The sequence below is a fragment of the Diadema antillarum genome, unplaced genomic scaffold (genome assembly GCF_040938485.1).
Source record: "Diadema antillarum isolate AM-2024a unplaced genomic scaffold, OU_Dant_1.0 seq00000563_RagTag, whole genome shotgun sequence".
In the NCBI taxonomy this organism is placed as follows: Eukaryota; Metazoa; Echinodermata; class Echinoidea; order Diadematoida; family Diadematidae; genus Diadema; species Diadema antillarum.
In genome coordinates this window covers 2,174,852-2,192,622 of record NW_027271502.1, presented here as the reverse complement: position 1 = coordinate 2,192,622, position 17,771 = coordinate 2,174,852, and the positions used below count along the sequence as shown (strand labels likewise).

Here is a 17,771-nt window from a genome sequence, read left to right as displayed (position 1 = left end):
GAGTATACTCGGGCAGGGGTCTATGGGAAATGCATGTTGTAGCAAAATCAGCTGTCCTCAACGGGTTAAGCTTGTGATGTTCTTTAGCCAACTATTACAATCCACATACATTGTAGATCTGCAACTGATTGACATATTCCCCTTCCTCAACGTAGTGTAAACATGTGTAGCACCAATTATTCTATGTTTTGTGTATTAATGGTTATGATGAAAAATCATGGACATACATACTCGGGTTGGATTCAAACTCACTTCCTCCTGATTTCTAGGCAGGCGTCTTATTCACTGGACTACCGAGCTTCCACCGATAGACCGTGATATTTTTTATCCCTTGTAGAAGTAAGTACTGCATATTTAGTAAAATTGATGATTCTTGCATTGAGATGTTTTTATTGCAACTGGTTGATAAATTGCCCTTCATTGACGTAAATCAGTGCAGACTGTTCAGTGTTTAGAGTAATGTTCATATTAAAAATGTTAGCATGTAATCTTCTATGTAAAGACCATGCCAGCATCTAAGATCATCTTTATGAGCATTCTTGCCTTTCCAATGTTTCATATTTATTACATGACATTTTACATCTTATCTCTGAATTTACTTTGCACAGGAAACTTTTGTTTGTGTTGATGATTGCTGAAATTCATTACTGATATTGCAAGTTTCATCAGAGTATTAATGGGTCTGTTGGAATAGCTATATAATTTTATATTTGAATCTGTTTTATATAGTCTTGATTCTATGATATATTGCATACACTGTATGTTTTGATGATCCTTGGAAGTGGGAACACAGATACACTTTTTGTATGTTCACAGCTGTGGTACCCCATGTATACAATGTATGTTAATTGGCAAGTGGTACTATGCTATAAATAGCAATTTTATTGTTTACATTCTATAGGTTGTTTGTTGTGATCTTGGTAAATCAATGTTAACAATATGATAGCTTATTTGATACTATACAAATGATGCACAGGATAGAGTGCGTTAGTGGAGTTGTAGCGCACTCGAGGGTATTTGCAATTGTGAAACATGCACGAGGCGAAGCCGAGTGCATGTTGCACTACATATTGTAAATACCCGAGAGTGAGCTGCATCTCCACTAACGCCACGAAATAATCCTGCGCATCATTTGTTTTATAAAATGGGTTGAAAATTCGAAAACTAACAGTATTTTTCAGCATTTTTCACGTACCTTTGTGGGTCAAGACGTCCGAAGATGTTCGTCCCAAACATTTACGCTCGTCGCACTCGGAAATCCCGCACATACAGTATAAGTATGATGGGGGGTTGGGTTTCCGGACACTTAAGTTGAAAACTAACCCTTATTTTACATAGAATATGCACCCTTTGCCTTAAAGACTTGATATAGACTCCTCATATAGGCCTACTAGACAACATACTCTGAAAACGGCGTGAGAATTAACCTGCTAAATCCTTGGATTTGCCCTTCAAAGTGACTCCATGTACGCGCCCGGTCCCACAACGCTTGGTCTACTGTACTGTACGTAAGAGTATACGTACGCCACACATGTTATGCACAAGGGAAGAAAGGCCGGCCGGCCGGCAGCCCAAACTAGAAGTTGTTTACACAGGATTGACAGCGCGTATGCATGCAATTCAAAGGAGCCGCCGCGCGCACAGATGATCGGCAATAGGATTTAACATGCAGTGCGATGGTACTAGAATAACCAAAGCACACGTGACTCATTTCAGCGCTTCCTGTTGGCTACATTCTTGAACCCATTTTATAACTTGTTATATATCAATTTCCAAAAGATATGCAGCACATTCCATTTCTTTTCAGGTTTTTCAGGTTTTTTAACAGGGTTGTTTGTAATTCATGTCATTTTCTGTGCAAGTTATAAGTCATCTGTAGTGACAATGGGCCGAATGCATAAAACAAGCAATTGCACAAGCAAAAGCACAAGCTCGTTTAGCAAAATGTCTAGCTCAAGCAATTGCTTAAATCCATATGCATAACCTTTTGCTTGTCCTGCACAAGCAATTGCTTGCGTTTTCAACAAAAGGGATGTCACGCCTGTGCGAACACAAGAGCAAAGGCGAGTGTGACAGCATGTATTTGAAAGGGCATGAGTGTGGAAACATTTCCTGACATGGCAAAGGAGCTATGAAATGACACTCATAAATGCATACACAGATGCACACACACGTACTGGCTGATTCCCATCACTGCTTAGTAGCCCGGATGTGCCAGATCACACATGGAGCAAGGTCTCCTTGCTCTCCACCGAAGTCAGACAACCTACCTGTTTTTCATCACATTTTGCTTGCAAACCACTGGACATTTCCGTTGTTGAAACGAAAAAGTTTCTTTCACAACTGAGGAGTAATTTCTTGTAGATTTATACCTCTCCTGCACAAGTGTGGTCTTTCTTTTATGAATATGAAAAAGGGAACCTCCCAGTTAAGCAAAAGCTTAAGCTCATTTTACAGAGCTTGGAAAATCGTGAGCAATTGCTGGCAAGAACAAGCAAAAGGTATGTTTTATGCATACGTCAAAGCAAATGCTTGGTCTCTAGGCAATTGCTTGCGGGCAGCAAGCAATTGCTCGTGCTTGCTAGCAAAAGCTTCTACCACCAAGCAATTGCTTGTTTTTATGCGTACGGATTCAAGTAAAAGGCTTGCACAAGCAATTGCTTGGCGTTTATGCATCCGGCCCGTTGTGTGTACTGGAATAGATTCTAGAAAATGATGCAATTCAGTTGTTTGCTGCAATCGCTTTTATGTACAAATAAATCTTTTTAAATCAAATCCCAAAATGAAGTGCCAAGTGTTGTACTCAAGTGCAGTTTTGAATAGCCCACTAAATATGTTTTTATGGTAACAGGGTTTAACAAAGCTATGTAAGCTCTTACAGAGATGGGCAAATTTGAATGTTCTTTTATTATTGTAAATCAGTACAAAATTTGATTTTCAAATTTTGCTTTTTTTTTGGGGGGGGGGATATTGAGTTATTGGTTTCATGTTGTAGAGCTTGGTCTCCTCTACATTATACTGTCAATTTCAAATTTTTCATTTTTACTAAAAATTGTGTTAAAAATTAAAACCTCAAGGGCACTATTTTACCATATATTTGGAACAATACTTTACCAAATCTACCATCTTTCATTATGGGTAGATAATTTTATGTCATGAAAATTGATTTTCGCTTTTATTTATAAATATACAAATCTTGATATTCCCCTTCTGGTTCTCAGCATGCAATGTGTGCCTTGCTGAGACATATCAACTGCAAAATTTTCATGTGTCATGTTACACATTTCCAGGTAGTCTATTGCCTGGACCATCTTCTTTAATACTATAAACAACCATAACATGTACATGAAGTACAGATGCATGATATGGGTGAGAGTACAGTAATTGCAGTACCAATGAAATACCAGTATGTAGTTTGGCCAGCATATTATCCCAAGGGTTTCGGGAATAAATCATGATGAACCGGCTTTGCTTCAAGATGCAGATCCACATGTTTATGATTTTATTTTGTGCGTGTCCACAAAGGAGTCAAACAGTTCCCATGGCACTGAATAGATAGATTTTTGACCCTCTAAACTGTTTATTTTGGGTGTGTGTGAAGGTGACTAAATGATCATCTCTAGATTAAGATGTAGATGTTGGTACCTGGCAGTTGAATATTAGTGTTATTCTTATTTAGCATGCATGCATACACCATAAAAGGTCGACCTAGGTGATGTTTCATAAAGCTATTCTTAAAGTTACGAACGACTGAATAAGAACAACTTAATACGAACGACTGGTGATCAGTTCTTGTGCTGAATTATTGAAATTCCGATAAAGTATAGCACATGAGAACTGATCACCAGTTGTTCGTAAGTCATTCGTAACTTTAAGAAAAGCTTTATGAAAACATCCCCAACAGAGAGAGTGTAGTGAGTGCACAGTCCAATAGTTTCCAGTCTGATTCTCGTGACAAAGGTGAAATATTGTAAAGAGTTTCAAGGAACAGGTGTGTGTGTGTGTGGGGGGGGGGGGGGTTTGTGGCGGTAATGGTGGTGGTGGAGGTGGTTGCGGCAGTAGCTGTTTCGAGCTAGTAACCTTCAACAAACTTGTATGAAACATGGGGTGGTTGCCATCGACTACAGGTTGTGTACAATTATGATCAACCAAACTCGGACTGATCATTATGAAAATGTCTTGAGTGGTCCAACACATTCCATAAGCTACAAGTGGAGAGATGACTTGTAGATTGTAGATCATGGTGTATGAAGGAGAACAAGTATTGCTATAAGCCCAAGTACATTGTGTATATCCACTGAAATGCATCAGAACAACAACAGCAAGAACAATGATTTCGTGTAATGAAGACAGCACAAACCAAAATCATATTGACAATAATACTGGCATTTATTGTTATACAGAATAATGAATTCTGATGAAGATATTTACAAATGCACTCTAAGAAGTAAAATGTTGATGAAATAAAGTAATGGTCACTTATTTTCACCCAATATATAAAACTCTCTATTTGAAGATTACAAATGATGAAATGACTTTATTGATACAAAATGAGGAAGCACAGTTAAGGAGTGCTCATATCATATCAAACACCGATACATCTTTGTTCCGTCAAGGAAGAACATTTCATCAGATTGAAATGTTTGTGCTTGTACAATTTGGAAAGCCCTATACTTCGAGATAAAGTTATCTTCTCAGTTAAAAAGGGCCACCTACTACTCAAAGCCCTGCCACATCAAAAAATTTATGGTGGACAACCATAATAACATATGAACTGTTCAGTATCTATCTACATGTACTTAAATGAAGCTTCATTGTTGACATACACCACATGTGTACTCTGCAAAAATGTAAATCTCATTTCACTCAGAAATTAAATACCTGAAACCTGGAGATACAGTAATGAAGGACTCTGCAAAGTGGCTAACAGCCTTGATGCAAGTCTCAAATGTCAACTGATTAATATTGTGCATGCAGAGCAGCCCTTACCTTGGGGTGAACATATCACGGTCAAGCAACAGAGGCACATGCCCCCTTTGTGATAGAATCTTTACAAAGCTGTTAAATGTTGTTACCTTTGCTGTACATGGAATACCCTGACATAATATCATTACAACTATGTGTATGTGTATAGTCAAATTTCAGATGTTATACATTTAATGCCCAACTGTGGAAACAGCAACAAAAAAAAATATATAACTTTTATGCTAGACTCAAAGGATACATCGCATTATACTCCATCAAAACGATCCAGCCATTAGTGTGTAGTATTCCAGAAATGAAACGCATTGCAGTACACCAAACAACATAACAGAAATCAAAACCCCAAAAGTACATCCTTATATTCAAGAATGGTTTTGAACAAAGTACATACAGTATTCAGAAGTCTTCAAAGTTTTGCTCGTTCAGACTAATACACAGCCACTGGATTTTGGGTAATCCAACGCATCAAAACAACATTTTGGGTTTTCCTTATAATGATTTTTGTATCACAAAAACTGCACAACTGATTTGACACAGCAAGCGACCCTTGCTTTGTAGTATTTCATACACTAATGTTTTGACTCTCGAAGGTAAGAAAATGAAATACAGTGGAAACTCGATATGAACAGATCTGATATTACAACATACCTGATATAACAAACTAATTTCTCCGGTCCCAATGAATTTATTTCCTTTCTTTTTGTATTGTTTATTGACTACTGATATAACAAATTATCTGATACAAAGAATGAATTGTCTTGGTCCCACAGATCTCGTTATACTGAATTTTTTCACTGTATAGGCCTACATGCTGGAGCCTTCCATGCATGGCACTGCATTCCAGAGATTGAACCAACAGTCAAATATGATGGATAATAACCTAATTTTGATGAGGATACAATTTCTACTATTACATTTTATACAAGTGTATATTGAGTTTAATCTGACAAATATATAAAGACAGTATTTTCTACATCAATAAAATATAAATAGCATCAACATGGTCATATGATTATAAATATGTGACGGTTTAATATCATTTCCAACTTCGACACCTGCAATCTGTATACTAGGTACTTCAATATTGGGGTAACAAAATAAAACATTGTATGCATATGAAGAGACAGAAGTTTAGAAATTGGCATACAGGAAAAGTGAAGTAGATTGTACACTAGCAATAGATAATTCTAACTTTGTATCATACTCCTTTCATGGACTACATCTCAATTGATGAAATATAATTCACCCAAGTTTTGCTGTCAAAGATGTTAGAAAATCCCTAAATGCTAGAGTGCAGTCAGCATCACTAACATATGTATGGCACAATAAAAACTTGCAGAGGATAATGCCCCCCCCCCCCTTCCCATAATTATGTTCAGACTTTTGAATAAAACGATGCGGAAGTTGAACTTTGCATTGCTAGTTTACACTGCACAATTTCTGCCACTTTGCTGTTAGGGGAGGTTGACTGTACTCTCAACACTCATCAAAACATGTTTTCCCGATGGCTTGCGAGAAGTTAATGCATGTCTGGCCGAAACCTGTTCACTTTCAGGCCTCCGATATGCATACAAGCAATCTGCAATTTACAACTACCTACGGACAAGGAATCAGTTGGACACAATAGATGACTGGTGCCAGGCCATTACCACAAATTTATTCATAGCTCTGAAATTCACTGCTTGCATGTCCAATGACAAGCTCTTGTACAAAAGCATTTGCATTTTATGGGCAATACTGGTTGAGAATGCAATTTGCAAGGGCCACAAGATTCAGTCATTGTGATTCAAAGGGAATTCTGTGGGCACCTTCTCTTTGTACTTTTAGCACAGCAAACTTCCATCAACTATGTAAAATGACCACTGGACAGCAAGAGTAAGTTGCTTATTATTTTGTACTTCATGACAGAGACCGTATATACTTCAAAATCTTCAAATATGAACTTATCGGTTTTGCAAACAAACTCTTCATTTGCATGCATGCAAATGTTGCAGTATGATCATCAAGTATATAACATAGTAATCATAGTTGATAATAATTATGAATATAAAGATTACCAAGCAGTCCAGAAGATCTATATAAGTAGAAAACCGCCAAAGTTGCTTCCCCATATTGCATTCCTGCCCCGTACCCTCCCCTTTTTTACCTTAAAATTCCACTCCGCATTCAAGATATTAAAAGAAGTGAAATGGAAAAAAAAAATCAATCCAATTTGATTAGATTCAAATGAAATTTCATGTTCAATAGCACATTTTGTTGACACATACAAGTTCAAGAAGGAGATAACAGTTAATACAATTTCAAGAAGATGCAGTTTTTCTACCAAAAGGGACATGACAACGTCATGAGTGTAGAAAGTTTTGACTTTCCCCAATTACAGTGATATAGCAACGAAAAAAAAAAAAGTATGCTAGTCTAACTAAAGCCAATTATATACACCCGATGTCGCAAATGAATAATTATAACGATAATAAATCAAGTTGATCATAATTTTCCCCGAATGATTGAATAGCTGGAACTGCATGCGCCACAAGACTGGGATACGCTCACCATAAGACAACCTTATAGTATTAACCCATTATCTGACTGACGCTTGAAAAGACCTTCCGTAATGTGACTTGACATTTCGATTAATTAGAACATAATCATTTCAAGCTGTGTGCTTCCCTGCATTTTTCGGTGACGGGAGGAGAAAGAAGGAGACAGAGAGGATAGATAGAGAAAGGTATGAAAGACGTAGAGACCTCCGGTGATTTTTAGGTTCTTACATTTGAACAACTAGTTTATTCGTTATACTGAGGACAGAGTTTCATAATTTTTGATAAGTGGGATGAAGAATAAGAATATTTTAAAAATTCAAAACAAATTGCAATGAACAAGGATGATGACATGGCAGGGTCTCCATAAGAATGCATGAGTTGGGGCTCAAGGAAGCAGAATAAAAGAAGAAGGCATGCATAGATTATACACCGCATGCATGCAGATGAACTCGCAATCATAATACGGTATTGTATACGTTTCTGAAATATGTGAGCCTCTTGGGGCCCGTTGCATAAAAGTTACTATTGTGGTACCGGTATACTGTTGTCTTTACCATCCAATGGTAACTACCATGGCAACAATACTCAACAGCCAATCAAAATCAAGAATTCCATGGGAGTTTCCATGCACTGATGGCAAAGTTACCATAATAGTAACTTATATGTAACGGGGCCTGATGTGGATCATCGTCCTTATTAATTTGTTTAATTTTTTAGTATTGTTTCTCTGTTTAAGAACCACAATAAATTCACAAATCTATACATGGAGCTATTGATTTATGTAACTACATGATCTAAATCATGAAGTTATCTGGAATACCCCTTTAAAGTCACACTGTTTATCATTTGGAGCAGTGATTACAAAAAAAAAAAGTGTTCGAGTTCCACATTAATATTTTGATGCATAATGTAATACAGCCTGTACAGTTGTTGTATGAACGTTTTCCGATTATCCAATATACCATATAAAAAGTTCGCAATAAAGCCACAAACATTAGGAGATATCACTGATGTGTATTCAATTTATCAATAAGCCAAACTACGTAGACAGGATATTCTAGAAGAGATTTTTATAAAACTATTCATCACATTTTGTATGTTTAACAATACTGACTTGTCATTGATTATGCTGTATATATATTGACATTTTTACAATGTTTGTTTCTATCCCTAACTCACATTTTAGAACCATTTTGAAACACTATACTCTCTAAAAAATCGAGTGAAAATATTCACTCTTAAGAGTGAATACAAAAAAGAGTGAATTTAGAGTGAAATTGGAGTGAATTTTGAGTGAATAATTATGTTCATTTTCACTCGTTTTAGAGTGACCTCAGGGATCACTCCAAAATCTTCGAGTGATCCCTGAGGTCACTCCAAAATGAGTGAAAATTAAAACACACGTGTTTTAATGGGCGCTCTGCATCGGTTGATTAAAACTCGATTTTTGAAAAAAAAAAAATTTCTTTCTTTTCATCATGGATAGTGGACATGTGTGTGTAACAAAAAATCACCGTGCAAAGTTGCGACAATTATACGTCAGATGTGAGATGAATCGAAGTGAATAGGGGCCTCATGAGGCGTTCCCCCCCCCCACCCCCCCCCCCCCCCCCCCCCCCCCCCGGGCCTCACGAGTCATGGGGGCGGTCCTCATGAGGCGTGGGGGCGGTCCTCTATAGATGAGGCGGGGCAGTCCTCGTACGCGGGAGCGGTCCTCATGAGCGGGTTTCCCGGACTTGACATAATCTTTGGAATGGTAGAGCAAGGTGCTCCAAAATAAGTCAAGTGTCTTGTAAATATGGGGTTAATATCTCGTAGATCTTATGTCAAGTCGGCATTGTATCACGTCTTGATAGTAGTTTTGCTCTGTCTAGATTGTTGCATTGGCACGTCCTCGAACACGCGACAGTTGATGGTCAACCGTATCGCTGGAGAAGCACGAGGAAAAATAGGCGGACACACTCTGAGCGAGTCAGCCCGAAGCGCCCCGTGGGAAGCAGCCTGGTGGACGGCAATGATCCGTTCCGGGCCGTGTGGAACTTGCCAAATCATTGCGGGGATGAGTTCGGCATTGAGTTGCCGTTGGCGGAATATGGGATAGAATTCAACAGCAATCATAACAGGACCGGAAATGTAATTTCACTATTTTACCACAGAGCCCTGGGATTATATCCACACTACAATATCCGAGACGACAAACCGGTCGCGGTTAACAAGGGATTGCCGCAGGTGGGTTTATACCTTTCACTATAAATTTATGCATGGAGCTCCAAACTCAATCATGCTACTCCCATAGGGGTATAGGCCCTATGGGTGTGTATCATAAAGATTGTGATTATCTAATGCAGGCTACACGCTGGTAATCAGTAATTGTTGTTGTTTAGTACAGTCGTATGCTACTATAACTACAATAATGCACACAAGTTTAACTCGACATTAGATCTAAGCCATTTACTATTTAGAACACACCACCACCCCCAAAAAAAAAAAGTATTCTGATACATGGCACACAATTTATATTCTAACTCTAGTTCTAGATATAGTTTCTGTAAACTTAAAGCTGCCTAGTTAGACAAAATGTTGGATAGGGTGGGGTGCATTGATATTTTGGGATGAAAATGTGTCCCCCCTAAAAAAACAAACAAAACTGTAAATTAAATTAGTGCGGTCTGGTTTATATTTGTTTTTAGAAATTAATTTGGCTTAAATACTTTGTAGATCTAGGCCCTAAATTCTTGTAACATAAAAAAAAAAATGTTAGAGCTGTAACGTTAGGCCTAATTGGAAAAAACTATTACAATCCATTATGTTTTTATCGTACACTATCAGATGTGGCGCATTTTTTAAACCTGTTACTGTTGTAGGGATGGACTGATTTTTGCTACAACACGCATTTCCCGCATTACTTCATTAGGGCCCTAGACACCTTCCAGCTAGAGTAAACTTGGGACTTGTCCTAAATGGGTTTATGTTGGGGAGACCTGTGTAAAACTACAACTTCAGGGCCTATAATTTAGACATGAATTAAAGGAAGAAAGAAATGTACTCATAATGGAAACTATCTATGTGCAGGGATGTCAAGTTCAAAAAATTTTCATGAGTGAGATTTTCATGACTCGGCATCGCTCGGCATCTCGGCGCGCGAATGTGCCAGCGAGCGAGGGTGTGGGAGGAGTTTTTCCCCCCTGCGGCCTCCCACTTACGCCACGAAATAATCCTGTGCATCTTTTGTTTTATAAAATGGGTTGAAAATTCGAAAACTAACGGCATTTTTCAGCATTTTTCACGTACCTTTGTGGGTCAAGACGTCCGAAGATGTTCGTGCCAAACAATTTTCAATTTTTAGCTCTTAATGGTGCGATCAGGTGCATACTTAAGTGACCATTTTTTACTTATTTTGAAAGACAAAAGGGAAATGTACCTTCAATCTTTAATCTTTTGAGCTGTGCTCATTATTATAGGCCAAAGTTGCAACCTTCCCCCGATGCGTGAGAAAAATGGGTGCCATGCGTGAGATCGTGAGACGGCCCCTAAATGCTTCAAGAGTCTCACGCAGAATGCGTGAGACTTGGTAGCTCTGTATGTGCCATAGGGCTTTATTATATGGAATTCTACTTCTTTTTCTTCTTAGTAACCAACTTCTTCTTCTTCCTCTTGGCTTCTTCTTCTGGGCAAGTCCAAGATTTGGTCCCCTCAGAAGGCAAAATTTCATCTTTGCTCAATATTGACATATTTGGTATCATTTTGAAAATCAGCATTAAAGGGATGGTATATAGTTTTTGTAGAAATGGGGATTCAGTTTTCAACATTTTATGAGATGACTGGAAACCAATAATATGAATTACTAAAGAGCGTACAATTCTATTAAAGACTAGTAGAGGAATTCAAAGTTAATTTGATGGAGATCCAATTTGAAACGGTTGTGATATAAAAGAAAAAAAGTAAAATGATTTTTTTTTTATTGCAAGTGATACACAAATTATCCTTATTCAGTTTTCAGTAGTAGCCACAACAAAATTAATGGGTGTACATGCTGAGGTGTGACTCAAATCAATGACCTGACTGCTAGACAGACATCGTACATCTACTCAATTACTGGAATTCCATGCATCAGGTATTGCTCATCTATTAGAATTAATATTTCTTGTGTCAAGTTGTTTTTTTATTGAAACTACAATGTAAATGGCAAACTGCCCTTCATCAATGGAAGTAAACACTTTAAACTATTCAATTTTTTAGTAGTAACTACATGTATCCTGATAAAAATAGGGCATACATACTCAGGTTGGTCATAAAAAACATAGAATATGATTGAATATGATTATGATGGTAAATATTTGGGGGATATTGTTCCTTTGACAATCTAGATCATTATTTTCAAGAGTAATTTCAACTGATTCTGCCTCAATAATAAAAATGCAAAAATTTGTTTAAATGGGTATTTTGCAAAATTATTTTGCAAAATACCCATAAACATGGTTCTCCACACACTAAACGAATGGGGGACAAAGGGCATGCATACTCAGGTTGGTCATAAAAATATAAAAATACGATTGAATATAACTATGATGGTGAATATTTGGGGAATATTGTTTCATTGACAATCTGGATCAGTATTTGAGTAGTTTCAACTGATTTTACTTCAATAATTTTAAAAGCAAAATACCCATAAACATGGTTCTCCACACACTAAATGAATGGGGGACAAAGTGTCCCATACATACAGTGTAACTGTCCCATACGTAATACGTCATGTCTGTCTTTAATTAGAACCTGTAATTAGAGCTTTTTGCCTAATGACATGAAACTTACCTGTGATAATCTTGAGTGTTGTGACTTTTATCACAGTGAGTTACAAGTTGTAGAATGAAATACTTTCAGAGAGTTTTGAGGTCGAAAAAAATGTAAAAAAAACAAACAAATTTTTTCTGGTCCCATACGTAACAGCACATATTTTCTCTTCTAGAATATAATTGTCGTGGTCATTTTTCTCAATTTTTTACACGATTATACTTCTCCTAGATATCAATCACCATGATAAAGTTCAATATGATCAAAGGCCATTAACACTATTTTTCAGGTCAAAAATGTCTCTGAATGTCCCATACATAACGCGCTTGTTATCTTGGACTTGCCCTTCTTCTTCTTCTCCTTCTATTTCTTCTTAACTCTCCCTTGTATAAACATGAGACTCCAGGCATAAAAGTGCACATAAAAAGATGTACATGTTTCAGCAAAAAATATAGTACTTTTAAGTACCGGTATTTGAACAAGGATATACCGGTATGTATCGGAAACTGTTTACCAGTATCCGATGCTGTGGCAGGCTTGAAGAGCCATTAGTGTACCGTAGTGTTTATGTGCACTTTTACCTTAATACAGTGCACTCCCGTTATAACGAACATGCAGTTATAAAGAAATTCTGAAATAAAAATTCAGGCCGCACCATTAGGCCTACCCACACTAAGTATTTTTATTGTTTATTGGTTTGGTTATAACGAAATTTCGATATAACGAAAGAAAACTGCTGGCCCCAAGGACTTCGTTATAACGGGAGTCCACTGTATACGGCATTGTAAATAATGTATGTATCCATGTAATTATACACATTGGGGCTGAACACTGACATTTTTCTCTGATAGCCCATTTGGGCCACTAGCTATCATCTTTAAATTCTGAGATTTTGGTGACCTGTGATAAAAAGGACAGTAGATGCATCAATTTAAGGATTACCGGCACTCTTAATTTCCCCACAGCTTGGTAACATCACCCGGCATCTGGAAAAGGCTGCTGCTGACGTTCTGGCTGCCATCCCCGACCCGGACTTCAGTGGCGCCGGAGTGCTGGACTGGGAGTTTTGGCGCCCTCAGTGGGAGCAGAATTTCGACGCCCTGGCCATCTACCGCAACAAGTCGCTGGACCACGTCCGAGCCTCTTTGCCTTATATAGATGATGCCACAGTGGAGATGTTGGCCCAGCTGGAATGGACGCAAGCAGCCAAGCTTTACATGGAGAGTACACTCATGCTGGTGAAGAAGCTACGTCCCAAGGCCATGTGGGGCTACTATAGGTACCCATACTGCTACGACGGCCACTCACCGAACATGACCTGTACTGAGACTGGCATGATCACGAACAACAACATCATGTGGTTATTTAACATCAGCACTGCCCTCTATCCTTCCATCTATCTGCGCCCAAGATTCTCAGACCAGAGGGACTATGTAAAGAACCACCTGAAGGAAGCGTTTCGGCTGCGGGAAAGATCCAGTGATCCCAAGGGCCCCATCTTCAGTTACGCAAGGTTCAACTACAGCAAGACAGGATACTACTATTCACTGGTAGGCCTAACGGACTGAAATAATAACCCATTGTCTACAAGATGTTTGTATGTATTTCAGTGCATGTCTCACTCAGCTTCTGTGAGGTCTATCTCAGTTTACAATGGGTGATTTCTCTTTGTTTGACATCTTCGATGATTTTTACCAAGCATTCAGGTGCTCAAGAAATGCCAGTGTGACATCTAGTGTGAAGACACAGATTTATAACAATAAATTGTACTTCCTCCTATCCCTGGCCAACAAGTGTGAAAACCTGTTTTTTGCTCAAAGAATTCTGACTTATAAAATGGACTAAAGAAATAAACTCGAATGCTTTGTTTCTTAACATCAATCCCATTCCTTCTCTCTCTCTACGTCTATGTTGTGGACTTTGTAGGAAGACTTGAATAACACCATACTGCTGTCTGCTGAGATGGGAACAAATGGCGTTGTCTTCTGGGGAGATAACAATGACGACAGAACCATGCAGACCTGCAAAGGGCTCCAAGACTACATACGCAATGCGCTCGGACCCGTCGTGGCGATGTCGCGCAAGGGGGCAGCAACCTGCAGCGCCCGTGTTTGCTCTGGGAACGGGAGATGCGTAGGAAACATCTTAACTTGCGGAAAGGATCCAGCCGGCGTGGACGGTGGAAGATATTGGACAGTCGGGGACAAGTTTCCAGAGGAGGGGGTCAAGATGGACGTGTGTTCGTGTCGCTGTTTTAGAGGCTGGACTGGAAAAGACTGCAGCATCCCTGAAACACAACAAACCTGAAGTTTCCGAGAAAGTAAAAAAAAAAAAATCAGTGCCTTGATTCTATTAATAACTTTTGCTTTTCCTAATTTTGATATTATTTTGAAGCCAAAGATGAATGAATACATGTACCTCCAATTGTACAACTTACTAATTTCAAGGCAATATGTTTCTTTTCAGTGTCAATCTTCCCTGATGTAAGGAGGGGTGCATACATTGTATTACAGATAATGGGCAAATAATTTGCTGTAAAGTGTGATGAGAATAGAAATCAGATTGCAATATGTTTAAAAGAGTGTTAACCCGTTGAGGACGAGTCCCGAGTATACTCGGGCAGGGGTCTATGGGAAATGCATGTTGTAGCAAAATCAGCTGTCCTCAACGGGTTAAGCTTGTGATGTTCTTTAGCCAACTATTACAATCCACATACATTGTAGATCTGCAACTGATTGACATATTCCCCTTCCTCAACGTAGTGTAAACATGTGTAGCACCAATTATTCTATGTTTTGTGTATTAATGGTTATGATGAAAAATCATGGACATACATACTCGGGTTGGATTCAAACTCACTTCCTCCTGATTTCTAGGCAGGCGTCTTATTCACTGGACTACCGAGCTTCCACCGATAGACCGTGATATTTTTTATCCCTTGTAGAAGTAAGTACTGCATATTTAGTAAAATTGATGATTCTTGCATTGAGATGTTTTTATTGCAACTGGTTGATAAATTGCCCTTCATTGACGTAAATCAGTGCAGACTGTTCAGTGTTTAGAGTAATGTTCATATTAAAAATGTTAGCATGTAATCTTCTATGTAAAGACCATGCCAGCATCTAAGATCATCTTTATGAGCATTCTTGCCTTTCCAATGTTTCATATTTATTACATGACATTTTACATCTTATCTCTGAATTTACTTTGCACAGGAAACTTTTGTTTGTGTTGATGATTGCTGAAATTCATTACTGATATTGCAAGTTTCATCAGAGTATTAATGGGTCTGTTGGAATAGCTATATAATTTTATATTTGAATCTGTTTTATATAGTCTTGATTCTATGATATATTGCATACACTGTATGTTTTGATGATCCTTGGAAGTGGGAACACAGATACACTTTTTGTATGTTCACAGCTGTGGTACCCCATGTATACAATGTATGTTAATTGGCAAGTGGTACTATGCTATAAATAGCAATTTTATTGTTTACATTCTATAGGTTGTTTGTTGTGATCTTGGTAAATCAATGTTAACAATATGATAGCTTATTTGATACTATACAAATGATGCACAGGATAGAGTGCATTAGTGAATAATCCTGTGCATCATTTGTTTTATAAAATGGGTTGAAAATTCGAAAACTAACAGTATTTTTCAGCATTTTTCACGTACCTTTGTGGGTCAAGACGTCCGAAGATGTTCGTCCCAAACATTTACGCACGTCGCACTCGGAAATCCCGCACATACAGTATAAGTATGATGGGGGGTTGGGTTTCCGGACACTTAAGTTGAAAACTAACCCTTATTTTACGTAGAATATGCACCCTTTGCCTTAAAGACTTGATATAGACTCCTCATATAGGCCTACTAGACAACATACTCTGAAAACGGCGTGAGAATTAACCTGCTAAATCCTTGGATTTGCCCTTCAAAGTGACTCCATGTACGCGCCCGGTCCCACAACGCTTGGTCTACTGTACTGTACGTAAGAGTATACGTACGCCACACATGTTATGCACAAGGGAAGAAAGGCCGGCCGGCCGGCAGCCCAAACTAGAAGTTGTTTACACAGGATTGACAGCGCGTATGCATGCAATTCAAAGGAGCCGCCGCGCGCACAGATGATCGGCAATAGGATTTAACATGCAGTGCGATGGTACTAGAATAACCAAAGCACACGTGACTCATTTCAGCGCTTCCTATTGGCTACATTCTTGAACCCATTTTATAACTTGTTATATATCAATTTCCAAAAGATATGCAGCACATTCCATTTCTTTTCAGGTTTTTCAGGTTTTTTAACAGGGTTGTTTGTAATTCATGTCATTTTCTGTGCAAGTTATAAGTCATCTGTAGTGACAATGGGCCGAATGCATAAAACAAGCAATTGCACAAGCAAAAGCACAAGCTCGTTTAGCAAAATGTCTAGCTCAAGCAATTGCTTAAATCCATATGCATAACCTTTTGCTTGTCCTGCACAAGCAATTGCTTGCGTTTTCAACAAAAGGGATGTCACGCCTGTGCGAACACAAGAGCAAAGGCGAGTGTGACAGCATGTATTTGAAAGGGCATGAGTGTGGAAACATTTCCTGACATGGCAAAGGAGCTATGAAATGACACTCATAAATGCATACACAGATGCACACACACATACTGGCTGATTCCCATCACTGCTTAGTAGCCCGGATGTGCCAGATCACACATGGAGCAAGGTCTCCTTGCTCTCCACCGAAGTCAGACAACCTACCTGTTTTTCATCACATTTTGCTTGCAAACCACTGGACATTTCCGTTGTTGAAACGAAAAAGTTTCTTTCACAACTGAGGAGTAATTTCTTGTAGATTTATACCTCTCCTGCACAAGTGTGGTCTTTCTTTTATGAATATGAAAAAGGGAACCTCCCAGTTAAGCAAAAGCTTAAGCTCATTTTACAGAGCTTGGAAAATCGTGAGCAATTGCTGGCAAGAACAAGCAAAAGGTATGTTTTATGAATACGTCAAAGCAAATGCTTGGTCTCTAGGCAATTGCTTGCGGGCAGCAAGCAATTGCTCGTGCTTGCTAGCAAAAGCTACCACCAAACAATTGCTTGTTTTTATGCGTACGGATTCAAGTAAAAGGCTTGCACAAGCAATTGCTTGGCGTTTATGCATCCGGCCCGTTGTGTGTACTGGAATAGATTCTAGAAAATGATGCAATTCAGTTGTTTGCTGCAATCGCTTTTATGTACAAATAAATCTTTTTAAATCAAATCCCAAAATGAAGTGCCAAGTGTTGTACTCAAGTGCAGTTTTGAATAGCCCACTAAATATGTTTTTATGGTAACAGGGTTTAACAAAGCTATGTAAGCTCTTACAGAGATGGGCAAATTTGAATGTTCTTTTATTATTGTAAATCAGTACAAAATTTGATTTTCAAATTTTGCTTTTTTTTGGGGGGGGGATATCGAGT

General features: G+C 38.4%; 1 protein-coding gene across 1 annotated transcript; it reads left to right on the top strand.

Annotated features, from left to right (window-relative positions):
* The first annotated feature begins 3,365 nt into the window (after nt 1-3,365).
* On the top strand, nt 3,366-15,890 carry LOC139735106 (hyaluronidase-1-like). The gene is made up of 4 exons (XM_071645877.1): nt 3,366-3,369; nt 9,433-9,752; nt 13,280-13,864; nt 14,241-15,890. The coding sequence occupies exons 1-4, from the start codon at nt 3,366-3,368 to the stop codon at nt 14,619-14,621; spliced, it is 1,290 nt and encodes a 429-aa protein (XP_071501978.1). The 3' UTR covers nt 14,622-15,890.
* Nucleotides 15,891-17,771: the final 1,881 nt, after the last annotated feature.

Bases quoted from the DNA above. Each gene is read 5' to 3' on its own strand.
- LOC139735106 (XM_071645877.1), top strand. The intron at 9,753-13,279 runs GTGGGTTTATAC...ATTTCCCCACAG, and splicing joins TTAACAAGGGATTGCCGCAG to CTTGGTAACATCACCCGGCA. The intron at 13,865-14,240 runs GTAGGCCTAACG...TGGACTTTGTAG, and splicing joins CAGGATACTACTATTCACTG to GAAGACTTGAATAACACCAT.